The sequence below is a fragment of the Micropterus dolomieu genome, linkage group LG14, assembly GCF_021292245.1.
Source record: "Micropterus dolomieu isolate WLL.071019.BEF.003 ecotype Adirondacks linkage group LG14, ASM2129224v1, whole genome shotgun sequence".
NCBI lineage: Eukaryota > Metazoa > Chordata > Actinopteri > Centrarchiformes > Centrarchidae > Micropterus > Micropterus dolomieu.
In genome coordinates this window covers 16,241,897-16,259,119 of record NC_060163.1, presented here as the reverse complement: position 1 = coordinate 16,259,119, position 17,223 = coordinate 16,241,897, and the positions used below count along the sequence as shown (strand labels likewise).

The following is a 17,223-nucleotide window of genomic DNA, read 5'->3' as shown; positions in this document are numbered from 1 at the left end:
CATAGCATGCTGAAATACTAATGATAGCATCACAACCTGCTAACATGCTAAACACATATTAAACACATCCTAGTATGGCTACATAACATCTTAAAGTTAGCAAACCAAAATGCCAGACTTAAAAAATAATAATTAGCATGATAAGGTGCTAACATTTGTCAACAATACATTAAGTATGCAGAATCTTTGCACACTAGCATGAAAACCTTAAATAAAGCTGCACTAATCAATATTTTCAGTTTAATATTTCTCCCAGGAGATGGTGGAAACCAAAACAGAGATAAAATGACGGTTAATACTGGACTTTGGATGTTGCTCCATGTCTGCTTGATATGCTAACATTAGCAATTAACATTATCATGCTAACATGCTGGTGTTAACATTAAGATCATTAATAGGACAGTTGAGATTGGTATAGTGATAGTAAGTAACGAATTGTCAGGGTTAAGTTTTGTTCTTCTGGCTCATGGGGCTACTAGGCACGTTCGTTTTGTTTATTATCAAAATCACTTCTTATGGTTTAAGTCAGTGGTTATCTGACCACCACAGTACTGTCAGATGAACTAAGTACCCCTTCATTGACACTATAAAATGTGTTTTATAGTGTCAATATGATTTAACACTGGATTTTATTTAACACTATTAATTGTATAAAAAACTGATGTTTTCATACAATTTAACTGTCAATGTTTAGGTTAGTTTACTTGAGGCTGCATTTGTTCTACTATTACTTAGAGTAGCAACTAACTATTTCTACCATTTATGCGATACATTTAGCAATTTAGACTATTAATCCATTAGCTTTAACTAACTATTTCACACATACATATATCTATTACTTTTAGCTATTTCAATCATCTATCCATTACTTTTAGCTAATTCTAATAGTTAACTGTTTAGACAAATCTGCTTGCTTACTAATTTCCTGCACTCTTAATTGAAAGTGTTCAGATGTTATAGCTTACTCTATGTAGATATATATGTCTTATGAAAACATAATTTTCATGCATGGAGCTACTCTGCTCTGCACCCTTGTTGGGAATCACTTAGTTAAATAATCAAAATGTTTTGCTTTCCTTTCTGTCTTGGCTGTAAAGAAGATAGCAGTCATCTCTGCAGTATAATAAACTTGAAAGTGGCATCTACTGTGACATTCCAAGTGCAAGCTGTTTATATAAACTGCTGAAAAAGAGGTAGAAAAAGGCAGCAAGCAAATGCTGGATTTTGTTAAATGGGATACTTGACCACAAATGTTGCTGCAGTTGAAAAGAGGCAGTTAGGGTCTAAATGTCAGCTTGATAAAAGCAAAAGAGGAACATTGTCCACACATGGTTGTAGTTAGCCATACAGTATTAAAGCAAGATGAGCAGAGAAAGTTATTTCTGAGGAACTTGAACTGCTTCCTCAAAGGGATGCATGAAATAAAAGAAACTATTCATCTTTCACTTGGCAGAGACATGCAGCTATTTTATATTTCATAGGTGATGTTTCCAGAGATATTCAAAAAACAAGTTTTACCGTTTCTTTGTGTACAAAAACCTCAATAGCCAGATAACTTGTTTAGGAAGAAACCACATGTGATTAAATGCTTGATGTATGAACCATACAGCAAAGTTTAGAAATGACTGTAACAGACTAAACACAATGAGTCTAGAAACGGACTGACATTCAGGAGTGGGGAGTAAATAATTGCTTAGTTTTCCAATATAATACAAAAGGTACACCCTTGGGTCTACAGGGAACCGAAGCCTGGTTCTATCATTTTTGTATTTTCCCATCATACTGCCATTTCAAACATCAATAGCTTCAATGCTTAAGCGTAGCGCGATGCAAAGCTTGGCTACACAGAGATAGAGTCTTTATCTGGGGAGCTAAGAACATGAATAATGTGTATTCTCCACATCGTTCATACAAACAGCCTCCCAGGGGGCTGGCTATATAAACATGCCCACCCTGCGAAGGAAATTGACCTAACTGCAGTCAAGATGATACAGTACGTTAGGAGGTCCTTGGCTTTTTTCTCTCAACAGTAAATTGACGACTGTCCATTTGTAAGTGTATTTACGTCAGGGGGGAAAAATCCAATGATATGGTAAATAGTTCAAGATGCACCATACCATTCCCTATGGTGTTTAGTGTAATTCCACTTTAAATGAACTGCATAAGAGTGGTTGTTGAGAAAATGCTCGAGTATAATCCCGAGAGGTGCTGGTTATGCAAAAGCTCGGCCAATGCATTTTCTTTTCTGGATTAAAAAAAAACCAAACGTTTTCAGGCAAGGTCAAAGGTTGCAAATTTTGGGGTAGAAAACTTGAATTTTAAAGTTGAACCTAGAAATATATCATGTCTGTTGCATATACTCGCTGCAGACAGGAGTTATATGTATGCAAAATGCATCATGGCTTACCAACACATGTCAGCCAGGGGTGTTCAATACTTCAGCACAACCTGATTTAACTAGGCATGGCCGAATTTTGAGCGAGTGTGAAAGTAACCTTTACTGCTTCAAAGAAAGTCTGCATATCATGTCTCAAGGCAAGGGGTCTACCCAGGGCAGAATGTTCCTAATAAAGAAAAAAAAAAAAAGAAAGAAAAACTTTCCATGCAAGTGGAAAATATGCTAACCGGGAAAAAAATCCTTCCTGAGACACCTGTTATGACTCCTTGACAAAGGAAGAATTTGAGCACTGTGGGTGTTTATAACATGAAGGCAGCCGAGGGACTCCAGAACCCATTTCAAATAGACACACAGCTTCTGAGGATTTCAGTTTTTTTCCTTCCTAGAAGTATTTGCTCCACCTTTCAGTGCAGACAGCATGGGGCCCTGCTCTTGGATGCCTCGAAAATCCCATCCGAAAAGGAGCAGCTGCCTCGAGACCTTTACACCCTCAAACATCATGTGATCCCATAGCAATGACACCGTAAACGGCCCCTATGGCCATTTAGGACGAGAAAATCCCATTCCATCTACTGCAGTCTAAGCTTACTCTGTGATGGGAGGGAACAGGGAAAAATAAATTGTTTTGAACAAAATGTCCTCAGCCAGTAACCTCTGCCTTTAAAACCTGCTGGTGTTTTTCCAATGGAAGAGCAATTCCAACTATGCCATGCATTCCACCAATGTATGGACAGGGTGTGTTATATAACACCATCCTTTACATAAGACTGCCCCTACAATCTGGTAAAATACAGCTCTTATACAAACAACAACAATTTCATACCTCCCAATTTGAGACTAATAGAGACACTTATTTATTCATCTTAAATCAAATTAGGGGAATTGGGCTACTGAATGGAATATTTGTATTCAGAGGATATGAGAGTCCTTCTCAAAAACTAATACCTCTACATCTCCCTGGCTTAACACATTGAAATTGTTGGGGCAGATCACACAAGTCAGGAACATTGTGTTGTTTACATTCTTGGGGATGGGGCCCCCACCGTTGTTTCCCATCAAGGGAAATATGAGAGCTTCCAAAGTACTATGAGTGTTCTCTGCCCCGAGTGACTCATGAGTTCCTCTCTCACCTCCCCCAAAAAACGAGCCAAGTAGATTATTTACATGAGGCAATAATTCAAGATTTGCTCCTCTAAGTCTCTTACATGGAGGGCAAGGCGAGCCCATTTACCCAATCCCTCTTCATTCGCCTTTGATGTTAGCCAATCTTGATAAGACCGGATGAGTGCCCTAAAATCCCCGTCGAGTGATTTCACAGGAAGAACAAGTCTCTGTTAATCAATGGCTAGATTGGATCTGGATCCTCGGGAGTGGTCCGCGTGAAAGTCCTCCCGAGTGTTTGAGTGCACACCGGGGTAATTCATCGCTAATGATCACCGCGGCACCCACTCTCCTCCGTTCGTCCTTATTTAATTGCCTCGTTCACGTTTAAACAGCTTACAAATCACAAGGACAGGCAGGGAAACATGATCAAACAGCCCCTATCACTAATCAGGGGAGGGCAAGGAGAAGAAGTGAGATGACTGGGGGCTCCTTTGCTGCTCTCCTTGGGGATTAGGTAGAAGGAGGGCTCTACAGCAACAGTAAATTATCTCTGCTTCAGCTGCAGCAGCCAGGTACACTTAAACAGGCAGACACATCTTTCCCTCTGACAGAAGCAGAGAGGGGGCAAACACAGCTAAAAGGCTTTGGTAATCCCAGTTTCAACACAGGCATCAGGAGTGGAGACAGGTCCCACCATTGATTAGATTCCCAATCAGTGTGTGCATCCTACACCAGCCTTCCTTGGTAGTCTGGAGGCAGTACAAGGCCTGATGCACAGTAATTGTTTCCATAGGTCAGGCGGAGGAAAAACAGCTCGGGGATGTGATGAAAGGGAGATGAAAAGGGTGAAGAATATTGTTGTTTCCCCCCCCCCCCCCAATTAAATTGTTTGTCAAACCCTTCACAAAGGGTTACACAGTTTATCTGTTTAAAATCAATACGCTCGTCTCAGTGTGAAAGCTTGTCCCAACACAAGACAGGCCCATTAATTATTCTGTTCTGTGTGCTATCGCTGGGCTGCTCAAGGTTGAGCCTTATCTTTTCTTATTTCAAATCAATAATTATCTTCCACCATGCTTGCGCTCCCCCTCAGAAATAGATGTGCTTTTCATTCAATGCCTGTAGAGTCTCTCTCTCTCTCGCTCACTGTAGCAACCGGTGAAGAACGCAGAATGAATAGGACATTCTTATCATTGGAACATTAGGGCAGGATGGGAAGAGATGGCGAAGAATGAGGCACATAAAAGTGCCGAACACAAATGAGTCATGATTCAAATAGCGAGAAAGGCCTTGTTCCTGTCCTCTGACATCTTCTAATACACTACAGTAAGGGATGAATGTTTATTTGCACAAAAGCATTACGAAATCACCATCATACAGGTATCTCGGTAAGATCCCTGTTCAACCCGCCTTATGTCCCTCTGAGTAGCTATGAGCCTTTCTGCATTACAGACTGGATGCACAATTAATGGCTGCACAATTACATGGTCACAATGGGTGAGTAATTGCATTAGAATGCAGAAACAACAAACTGTGCATCCCTTTACTAAATCAGCCATCCAGCAGCAGTTTGTTGGCATTAACCGAGGACTGCCGTTTGTACTTAATTAGGCTGCACTCAAGGATTAGGCGGTGGGGGCAAAATCTGGTCATGAAGGATGAGTTCATATTATTTCCTCTAAAATGTCACAGCTTTTTGGCTTCGCGCTGCAGAGGGTGGCGTTGTTTGTCACACAGTACTGTGTGGATGTGGGAGAGGGAGTGTGAGAGCGCGTGAGAGGACATGAAAGAGAGCGAAAGAGGGACACATTGAGGGAGAGAAAGTGGGAAGACGGAGTGTGTAAGCAAGGATGGAGCTTCTGGTGTTCTCTTGAGGATTGAGATTTGAAGCCGTAGCACAAAGCCTTTGAGACGTGCCCCTTATCTTGGAGGTTGATACCAGGATCTCAGTGATTCAGAGCGCCTCGTGTGAATAATTCCACCAACACCCCCTACTGCGGGGACCATATGGGCCAGTGTGAACTTTAAACACACAGGTAGTGTTGCTGCTCACCAGTCAGGCCTCCCATCTCTACCACTGCACAGGCTAGGTGTAGAGAAATGATCAGCACAGATAGTACACTAACTAGCCTACATGTATCACGGCTGCTGCCATCAGTGGCTTTTCCTGTGTGGCTGCTGGGGATCAAAGATGACTAAAAATAGCCCTGAGCATGCTTGTCTGAACTGAACATGCTGTATGTACTGGCTGAGACGCCCACATTTTAATTATAAAACGCTCTTTTAAAAGGGGGGAGTTGGAGGGTGTTGGGGGGGGGGGGGTCGCCCACATGCACAGGCGATTATGTTTGTTACACTCCCTTTGACTTGTGATGTTTCCTTCTGGCACCACCTGCCGGCAACCGCTGTCAACAAGAGGAAGGCATTTGCAGCTCGTCGGAGGACAAGCTTTAATTATGATTGCATCAGCCATCTCTCCGTGATGCAGCATGTATGCTCTAAATGCAGAGCAATCACCCTGCATCACTGTGTGTTAACCTATTTCACCTAAAAACATCATCATAACAAGACATGAGGCTTCTTTATTTTGATTATTTGAAAAGTTATCTTGTTTTATAATTCAAAAGGGTCTAGATCCACATTTCTTACAGCTGAGTAGACCTCTGGTGAGCACATCAGACTCATGCTAGCATCCCAAATCGTTTGGATTCATGCATATCAATAAAACATCAAGAGCAGCAACATGTTTCTGATGTCTCAATTACAAGTTGAGTGCCATTAATCTCTGCTCTCTCTCTTTGGCTCAGAGGCAGGCTGATGGATGCAGGCCCGTGACCTTTGCCCTCAGCGGCAGGGGGAGCTGGATGTTCTGACCCCCCAGCAGGCTGGTGGAGGTGAGTTTAAGTACTGTAGTACAGCACTCAGCCTCAGCAACAGACAAGTAAAAAAAAAAAATAAAACAAAAATAAGGGGGGGGGGGGCTGTAATGTGTCTACACACTCAGTCAAGCATGAGTGCATCCAGTGAAGTGGCACCATGGTAAGCGCATGCAGCTTCTGCACGCATGCTTGCATGTGAGCACACACACACACACACACAGGGGAGTTTTTCTCCTCCTAACACACCAGTATAGCTCCGCCGGGGGTTTCTAGCACTCAATTCGCTTCGTTATGTTTTATAAAAAGAATTAAAAAAAAAAAAAAAAAAAAAAAGGAAGAGGGGTAGAGTCAAGTGTGTTTACAGAGCAAAATCTCTCTCTCACACACACACACACACACACACACACACCCCCAGCAGCCAGAGTGTTTAGCATGTACTCAATGAGAGAGGCCTTTGTTGTTTTCCTCACAGTAAGCAGATTGAGCTGCACGGCAGCAGCAGGGGTGTGTAAGATGTACACAGACAGCGGGGTGTGTGAGTGGAGAGGCACCTCCACTGATCTCCTGTGTCGTGTGATGATGTGTGTGTGATGTGTGTCTCAATCCAAGGCTGATCCCCCTGAGTCAGCCCTGTCAGTGATACGAGCCTCCCACCCTCTCACTCCCTCTTTCTCTCCTTCCTTTCGCCATCCGGAATGCTAATAACAGCCAGCCACTAACGCGGCAGCTGAATTATTCATGCAGCAGAGGGTCACACGGCATAATGAGGAGTTTACTCTCATTCTGGATGCGATTGTGACGCTGCTAATCTGCATTTAGCATAGAGAAAGAGAGAAAAGGAGGGGGGGCAGAGAGAGCGAGGAGGAGGAGGAGGAGGAGAAGGAGGGAGGGAGGATGAGCGCTGATGAACTTAATTGCTGTGAGCAAATAACCTCTGAAAAGAGTCACGCCATCATCCAGAGATGAGAAAGTAAACAATTAATTATCATCGGACAGAGGGAGTCGTGAAACAAATGTTTGAGCGGGACTAATATTAAAGGAGCCAGCTGATCTTTTTTTTTCCTCCCCATGCTCAGAGGTGACAATACACTCACTTTAACAATGACTCACTCATTTGACAGACTAATAATCATTAGCTCTAATACGATATGGTTAACAAGCCCAAGAGGGATTGGGTGAATGGTATATTATGAAAGGCTGCGTGTTATAAACAACCTGTAATGCCTTGTTATCCTGAAATAAAATGTCTATTTGCCCACATTATAATCTCCCGCAGAAAGAGGCGTGTTTTCATTATGTTGACATGTTGTTTCCTATAGAGACTCCTTGGGGTAAACAGCAGGCTACTGTTGCCCCCTGCTGGGCATAAAAGGTACATACCCCTTTTACTGCAATTCCACACTGAGCAATGAAATTCACTACTGAGAAAAGAAAATGAAAAGTTAACATGAAATACCAACCAGCTGCTAACTACATAAATATTTTCAAGTCCTGCAATCAAAAGTCAAATGCAACTATAAAATATGCAAATATAAACTAAAAGCTCCGACAACAGTGCAACTTTAACTAATAAATGTTCTAATTTGTCTGATCATCTGAGATAAACACACATATGTACCTCAAATCTTTTCAAGTTATAAAAAGACATTACATGTTCCCTACTTTGCAGGTACCAAACTTACACTTTTAGCCACACGATGGCAGCAGCGACTTCAAAAAGTGAGCAAGACCTGCACAGCATCTTGCAATATCAACCACTGAAATGTAGAATGATGTCTAGGCAGGCAGAAAGGAAGTCAAACACAGTGCTTTGGTTAGTTGGTTTCCTCTCATAACGCGAATTTCAGAACACTTTGGGCGTCCTCCAACAAACCAGAATCTTCTCAAAAGAAGCCTTTCAACTGAAGCTCAAAAACCACTGTGGAAATATCACCTAAATAAAAGCAGTTGCAGTACAAGGCCCGGGGGTTCAACTGCCACATGACTCACTAACCACCACACTGTAAAGTCTGAAATAAAATACAAGTACTGAGAAGAAGCAGCTGCCTTATATGGAAGTTATTGGTATGGGATTCTCGCAGTGCTTGAGTTGCACTACATGATTTGAAAATTTACTTTAATTGAATGATTTGGTTGGTATTTCTTTGCCTTTATTAGGCAGAATAAAGTAGAAACTTGACACAGACAGGAAACGTGGGGAGAAAGCAAGCGGAATGAAATATACCTCGGGGGCAGGAAACGAACCACGACATATTGCGGTTGTAGGGTATGAGTCTTAACCACTAGACAAGAAGGATACGTATCTTGTGATTATTTCTTCATTTACTCAATTCATAATCTAGAAAGGCTGCAACTCACAATTATTTTAAATTATCTATTAGTCTGATGATTATTTTCTCGAGTCATCCAAAACCCAATCATAAAAGGACTAAGAAAACCACAAATATTCACATTTGAGAAGTCATAACAGGTACATTTTTTGGCACTAATAGTTTATAGATCAAAATAGTTCAGTAAAAATAGTAGGCGTAATAGTCTTTAGAATGTTTTCTTGTCCAACCAACAGCCCTAAATCCAAAAATATTCCATTTCAAGCGAATGATCGTATTTGAGAAGATGGAACCAGTAAATTTTGAGCATTTTTGCTTAAAAATGACAAACAATTGCAATATTTCCATTGGTAAACTAATTGATGAATCAACTAAATAGTGCTCTAGTTTGCATATTAAAAAAACTGAAGCACAACTTCGAAAAAAAGATGAAAAGGCACCAAAAGTCACAGTTGATGCTTAATCAGGAAAAATAAAAAAAAAACATTAAGTCCCCAGCCTGTACTAACAGGGGATGTAGATAGTTTCTACAGCAGGCAATTTCTCAGCCACAACAGGATTATATGGGCTCTGCTGTGACTAGATAATTGAATTCAGGCATGTCCACAGTGCACTGCATCCAATGATCTTTCTCCCACCAGGGTGATGGGGAGAAAAAAAAATGAATCGTGTTACACTCTGTAGATTCAGAAGCACAACAATAGTGTTAATCGAGTAGCCTTGTAAGTCTATTCTGGTCTTTTAAGTAATGATGTCTTTTGTCACAACAGTTCAGTCACATTCTTCATCTTCCATGGGCCAGTGACCTTGTGAATGACCTCTTTGCACTTTGTAGTCCGTCAGCATCGTTAACAGGCATGCTGTGGCTCATATCACAGCATCTAAAGCTTACGTTTTTCATAACCTGTACTGCTATAAGTCAATAAGATGATGTGATATAAAAAAATAACACATGTACATAAAGATATAAATTGATGGACATGAGGGCGAGTACGCTGTTGTGTGTGGTATTGGAGGGGACATGCATTGAAATGCATTGTGCTGGGAATAAACCACCAAATCCGCATGTTAATCCTGCCCTGACCTTGTGCAGAATGTGGAGGGAACAGTGTCTGTGGGGCTAAAGATAACACAGCTGCTTTTGTGCTGGAGGAGAACAACACTGCTGATGATGCTGCTTTGTGCTGCTGCTGCCGCCACCCAAGGTCACATGTGTCCCTTTGTCAAGTAACAAGACCTGACAAGGTAGCCTATTGTAAGGTACAGACGGTCTGATGTACTGATCTGTCTTTATATTGTATAAGCATAACGCTGGTGTTTTATGATTTTACAATTATCACACTGTGATTCGCTTCAACTTTCCACACTAAGACACCAAAACAGATCGGATCACTTCTCAGGTCTGAAATTGTTCAATCAACCAACATTCACTAAAACTAAGGGTCACCTAACTACACTCAGAGTAGACCACATTTGCACAATCTGCTAAATTTTCCATTTTAATAAGTATGTTTACAAATGTCTTAACTGCTTCTGGATCCAGATCTGCATCAAAGTACAAAGTGACATATAATAATGGGACAGTGTGCCAGATCTCTGACAAATCGCACTCCATGAGAAAAACAGCGAAAACGTTAAATAAAATGCACAATATAACTTAATTCAAACAATTATGTAATATTCTGCTATTAAACAGTCAAACAATCATAATTTCTGGTAGATATAAAAGCCAAGCTTTCATATTTTATGTCAACATATGAATTGAACAGCTTAAAGACATTTTTCATTAAAATCAAATAATATGTAATTGTGGTAATAACAGTGACGTACCAGAAAGTGTGTCTCCAGTATACAGTATAGTATCCCTGTACATATTGTAGACACTAATTACAAATATTTGGCTTTCTTACGTGTAGCTTTGCACAAGCTTTGGCTGTTGTTACACATCTTAAATGGATCATACAAGATATATACTGTATGTTTGTCTACGTGTAGCACCTCGTCACCAAAGCAAATTCCCCATGTGTAAAAAACTACTTGGCAATAAAGCTCCTTCTGATTCTAACATGTAATTTATTGTCAAGATCAATTTTCTAAAAGTATACACATACAAAAACAACTGTTCAACAGGTGCTGGACCAAACAAGGGAATTTGTGGAAAACCGAAGGTTGCCTTGGGCTGTCATCGGCTCGATCCCCAGACCAATGGGATGATTTTGGGGTTTAGAGTGAAAGAACAGCAGTTGTCTCTCGCTCCTCACTACAGCCGCTGAGGTGCCCTTGAGCAAGCTACTTAACACCAAACTGCTGACGTGGAGCTGCTCAGTGACCAACAGATAAGAGTTATGTTGTTATCTTACACCCAACATATAAGACTGTGGTTGTCCTGGGCACCTTCGAGGTGGGAATGTTCCCGAGTGAGTGTTCCTGTAAAAGAGCATTTGTGCTCAGTGAATCCACCCTGGTTTTAAAAAATGGCCGAAAAAAGTTATTTGCTGCACCAAATGGAGGCTACAGGCTATGTCTGAATATTACACAGTGTCTGGTAAGCTCCATCATGAGCAAAATGAATGAGAGAAGCTCAGGGATCCTCTCAGTGAAGCCACAAGGCACCACAAAGGCTGCAGTACCAGCATTTATGACTAAATGAAATGTTGTATCATGACAAAAATAAAACATTCATCAAATCAATAACTGAACTGCCCGATTGAGTCACGAAGGAGGTTACGTTTTCTGTCCCAGTGATGTTGCGTCTGTTACCTAGTGTCCCCAAAAATGTAAAATAAAATCTCATGAAAAGTTGGACCATAAACCAAGAGACGAGTTAATCCAGGAATTAAAAAAAAAATGTGACCTTCGATATATTTGAGTATCTTTCTATTTTCATGAACAGTTCATGAATTTATCATGAACTGCTCCACTTAGTTGAATGAAAAAGCCTTCCCAGAATAGAGCTGATCCCTTTTCAAGTTTCAATCTAATGTGGAATGTGCCGAATACAAGTGAACGCCTAAAAGGCCACCATTTACAAGTCTGAAAAAACAACATGTCAGATGCAATGTAAGATGCTCAAGCTCCAGACATTCTGGTGTCTTTTGCTTCCAAGTTAATTATTAAAAGTCATTCAATCATAATTTTTAAACAAAGAAAACATCCTCACACTCATTTATAAAAGACAAGCACTAAACAAATGATCACATATCCCATATGTGGAATATGTGATCTGTTTGCTTCAAAGGAAACGCCTGCTCTCACCATCATCTTACTTACACATGGTGTAACTCTTAAGTCAGCACAAAAATGAGTTAACAAATTCCCTAAATAAGAAACCATCTGCACTCAATCAACTAAAGAAACGAGGGGGAGGGGTGAGGTCAGTCAGCAATTAAGGCTTGATTCTGTTTTACAGTCTTTTCTGTTGTTTACAGTCTATGCTTACTTGAGGTGTATTTCTAAAGAAAGGAGTTCGGGGACATGCAAACAATTTTTCAAGAAGGCTATAATATTACTGTTGCATACGCCTGCAATGTGAAGGAGGGAGGGTCTTGAAAAAGAGCATGCATGAATAAATAACTGCTAATTTTGTGTCAATCTAATGACACGCATAAAATTATAAATGTACTATTTAGTCCAAAGCAGTAGTAAATTCAGAGGCTTCTTGGTAAAGTTTGGCACAAATTGAGTGTGTGAAAAATGTGGGCGTCAACTTCTGAGGTTCCCAGTTACAGAGGGTTGATTTACAACTTTGCTATTTTGAGCAGAGCTTAAGTGTCAAGATGGTAGTAGTGGGTATGAATGACCAGTATATCCCTTATTTGGATCCACGTCATTTTAACACTTTGCGCAACTCTACTGTAGCACGTGGAGTCCAGTGAAGTTTTGACTCACAAGGCTTTGTGCTTGTCTTCAGCGAGGATCTGGTCATTAGGCTCCAGTCCGAACCTTAAGGAATAAATACAAAAAAAAAACAAAAAAACAAGCAGGATGAGACACAGAGATATGAAGCCATCAGGGAAAACAAATGAGCTGTTTAGACTTACTTGTGAAGGAAATCTTTGTCCACAACAGCTGAAATGTCAAGCAAGGGATTTCCCATCCCAAAGAGTGTGTTTTCACTGGGGGGAGACAAAAACATATTGTATCATGCAGACTCCCACTCACAAGCTCTGCATGAACAGAGGATACAAACAATCTGCTGTGATACAGAAAATCATCTGTTCCTGATTTGTAGAATTAAGTCACTGAAACTCTGATGAGGTATGAACCAGTTTCACCGCCGCCGCCTCTGTTACCTGACCTTCTCTCTCACGGCCGACATGTGTACAACATATGAGAAAATAAAGCTACAGAAGCATGTACAATTGCAAACCTATGAGCTCATAACAGACAAATGAATGCATTTTTATGACTTTGGAAGAGGTCACTCCTCCGCTTGCACTGAGAAATGTAAAAACTGCCAATAATGTAGTTTCTTTTTTCCATCCCATTCAGATGGAGATTAGTCAAATGAAAAGAAGGTACTTCAGCACATTGAAAAGATCTAAATGAAGGATTATCGTTCTCCAAACAACTGATGTGTCAATGTTCACATGCACAGACACGTGTAGCTTTTGTGTCACTCAGAATGGTCAGGCTTAAGTTGCTGTGTCAAAAGGCAGGAAAAACTGTCTTTAAATATTGCATTTTTTCACCCAATGACACTTTCATCTCGAGTCTAGATGACATTTTCAGCAACAAGATATCATAGTGGTCAAAGTCTACTTCTGACAGCAGAGTCTTCATAACAGGTTACCCAACTTTCATAAAACACATCAAACAAACGTATTAAAATTACTGTTCTCTAGTGCAGCAGTTTGGCTTTTAAATGATCTGTAATAAAATTGGATGCGATAAGATCCAGATTCACTGAAACCATCCCAACTTAATACACCAACCTAAAAGTCTGACATTATATGCTTTCTCGCAGTGTTTTCAATCAACACAGCAGATTTCTTCCCTGTGGAAACACTGGAGGATATTATCATTTGGATCTTACCTTGGAGCTGGCATTATGTCAGAAAGCTCAGCAGCCAAACCTGATCATTAAATGGTCAACAGCTTCTTCCTCTGTGTCAAAGTAATGTGCTTTTTGACTACCGGAACAGCAGCTGCACTTTGGCCAATGTTGACTAGTTGGTGAAGGAAGAGGGCGGGTCTCAGTATCTTCTAGGCATATGATTGGCTACACATGTTCCAATTATTGTCAAGTTGTCTATGCTGTGTTTGGGGCCAATGGGAAAGAAGAGGAACCCTGTGATAAACACCCATAGCAGAGACTAAGTTAAAAAAAAAAAGGTATAATTAAAAGGAACAAATGTGTAATTGTTTTAGCTATAAACATTCCATTATTATTTGCACATAATTCCACCATGAGTTATACATCTATATATATTCATCTATATATTTTTTTTTGCATATTTTGTCAACTGATTATAATATCAAGTCTGTCATCAGGTTTTGTGTTTCAATTTTATTGTGGAGTGACACCCCACACCTTACATTTGGAGCATAGATTGTTTCTTCCATTATAAGAAATCATTAAATTAGTAGGTTTGATCAGTCTTATTTTATGTGGACAATTCGATTTTCAGGGATACTGTGGTGTACATTAAAATAATGACTAACAATTTTAAAAATAAATTCAAATTAGAGATTATGGAAAACTAAAAAAAAAATTATGTGTTTGTGCCAACATGTGTAAGCTATCATCCAAGTTACAATTTGTATTGACTTGTTTATAATCAATAATAATCATTTATGTTTGACTTGGAGTGATTTTATTGACGATGATAAGTATTTATTGTGTTGAGGGGTTGGTGGTATGATATCAGCTGGTCACCTGCATCTTTACTATCTTCATATCAAGGGCCAATATATATATAAAGTGGTCTTGGACAGTATTATGGCATCCCTGAGACTTTTGTAGTTGTGAGTGATTTAATTAAATTGTATGCTTACTATAAAGTTTAAAAGTGTAAATATGTTACAAGGTCAAATAAGATGGACTATATTACTCCCATTCTGTCAACACAGGGACCTGAGATGCTCTGAACAAAAGCTCCTGCTTGTTCCTGGAAGCAGAACTAGTACTATATATCTCAATAGCCACTGCAAATAAGCAGTTTTTCACATATTGACTTGTTATAGCAGGAAAAGCACAGGTGTGACTAATAACATTACTGACAGCTCTATCCTATTCAAGTGTCCCATTAAGCCATGACAGTGAACCAGCATGCAGAATACCAGAACCCTGAAACTGCAACATGAAATACAGCCATCATTCATTTTAAGTGCTCATCCTACTGCTGTCAAAATGTCCTCCATGACATTTTCCTTCCTCCTCCATGTGTTTTTCTCACTAAGAGGCTCTGCTCACATATTACTTCTGAAGCAATAACTTGTTTTCTGCCTCTCTGATGAGAGTGACGACTCTGTGTGCGCTGTCATGCACACTTTTCCTTGTCCTTTTTTAAATCCCTGCACTGTAAAGCAGTTTGGATTTACTGTGTTGTGTTGAAAGTATATCACACATACAGTCGGGGGTAAAGATTCTGAGAATAAACCCCGCCACGAGCAATTCAAGTCTGTATAAAATTTACTTTTCCGACTTTAAACATTAACTCAGAATCGTGACTACGGACAATTAGCTCAGTTGAAAGTTTTCCTCAAGTCAAGTGAACGCCGCACACTTATCATTATGCAAAATGTCAACAAGACGCTAGCTGGCTGCCAGCACTGGTAATGTTATGTTACTGTGCTTCTTCACTATGGATGAGAGACACTAAACTAACAAGTTATTCCAACGCTGGGGTAATGTTTTAATTAAAAGACACATGGCATATGTTAAACAGCTATCCTTCCTACATAGTTTATAACCCTATTTGACAAGCTTTACGTTACATTTTTGTTTTATTCGTGCTGTCATATTTATTTTCACGTTTGTTAAATTTTTCGTTTTTAATTGGAAAATAAGACATGTTTAAGATACAAAATCCTTACATTTTATGACGAAATAACTTCACTGACAGCATCACTTAACTTGTTATTAGCAACTGTAAAAGTTTGTTATCAGTTTCGATATTAAAAAAACAAAACCTCTCCCGTTGTTTACACACCAAATATGACCGCTTTCCACACAAGCTATTATATGTCTTTTTGAAAAAATAAAAAAGGGTAATTAAAGGCTGGATAAATTGAGCGACAACTCTTGCCTCCCAGTCATGTGATGAACCCACCCTCTCCTGCTAGCTGCGGTTAGCATCGTTGTGACCGAACAATCCGTGTCTAAATTCTAACTTCGGTTTTACCGGAATACTTGAGTAGATGTAACGTTGAACTGTGCAAACTGCTTAGCGCCTTCTCACCCTGCACCTCCTGCTGACAGTTTACCACAACACCAGGGACGTTAGCATGCATTAACAGTTAGCTACACAGGCTAACTAAAAACAGCATCCCGCGTCAGATAACACAAATACTGTCTGCTTGTTACCTTAACGCTGTTTTCCTCCCCGTCGACATATTTGGTTCTTCGTCAGACATTTTTTTTGAATCACCTATGGTTGCGTTGATGGTGTGGAGCCCCGGGAAGCCACTGCTCACTGCTGGGGAAGAGTAGTAAGAGGCTGCAGCGTCTTCCTTCCCCGCAGATGATGGTGGAAAAAATTGGTCAACCGCATGCAACCTTGCAGAGAAAATTAATGGTTATGTGAGGGAAGGAGCAGTAAGCATGTTACTTTCCCCCGAGCCGAGGCAATGTGCATGTGGCACACATAAAGAGGAGAAGGAGATTTATGTCGCGTTATCGCGGTGCTTTCCCTTTCACCTGTTTCACCTTGATTAAATTCAGAGACAAAACATGGTCTTCTTTAGTGCGGTAGGCTGCTGAGTACAAGACTCTGTTACTATACGTCATTTATAGGATATTGTTGCATTAATGTAATGAGATTTATAACCCTAAAATGTATCAGCAGAGTATAAATATACACCTATGCACCACTGACACATTTAAGGCTGGAGTACCAAAAGTACCACTCATGGCCCTAAGAATTATAACATTAGATTTTTTAAATTCAAATGTAACGATTTTGGTTACAATGTTAAGCCCAAGGCTGTATTCCTGACTAGACAAAGTGCGCACCTACAAGCCCCAGGTTCAATGAGGTAATTTGTTTAGTATTATACTCCACTAATGTGCAAAACTAAAATGAAGGGCCTTAAGGCAAGTCCTGCACTGAGTCTTGTGTCAAAATATAATTTTGACACCATTATTAAGCTTGTTGACAATGTGCTTATATGGTGCATATGCCTAAATTAATTAGTGTGTAATTAATTAATTTCTCACAAACTGACACAGAGCAAACCTAAGGGCAAAATTTCAGCAGAAGAGAATTGGGTTGGTTTCAGGGGCTCTAGGCAAAATATAATCAGACTTCCATGCGTACTGTGCCATGTGAATTGTACTTTATGGGTAGGC

The 17,223-nt window shown here is 40.1% G+C and overlaps 1 protein-coding gene across 7 annotated transcripts in view; it reads right to left on the bottom strand.

Annotated features, from left to right (window-relative positions):
* The window catches only part of adkb (adenosine kinase b), a 102,975-nt gene extending 86,374 nt beyond the window's left edge, over positions 1–16,601 (bottom strand). For 3 of the 7 annotated variants that reach the window (XR_006827987.1, XM_046068042.1, XM_046068048.1), the window contains exons 1-3: positions 16,240–16,558; positions 12,752–12,826; positions 12,600–12,653 (exon numbers count right to left, since the gene is read on the bottom strand). Coding sequence is in view for 6 of the 7 variants with exons in the window: in XM_046068042.1 (XP_045923998.1) it covers positions 12,600–12,653; positions 12,752–12,826; positions 16,240–16,289 (179 nt within the window). In the remaining variant the exon portion in view is untranslated. The other 4 variants (XM_046068043.1, XM_046068044.1, XM_046068046.1 and 1 more) reach the window with 4 other exon arrangements.
* Positions 16,602–17,223: the final 622 nt, after the last annotated feature.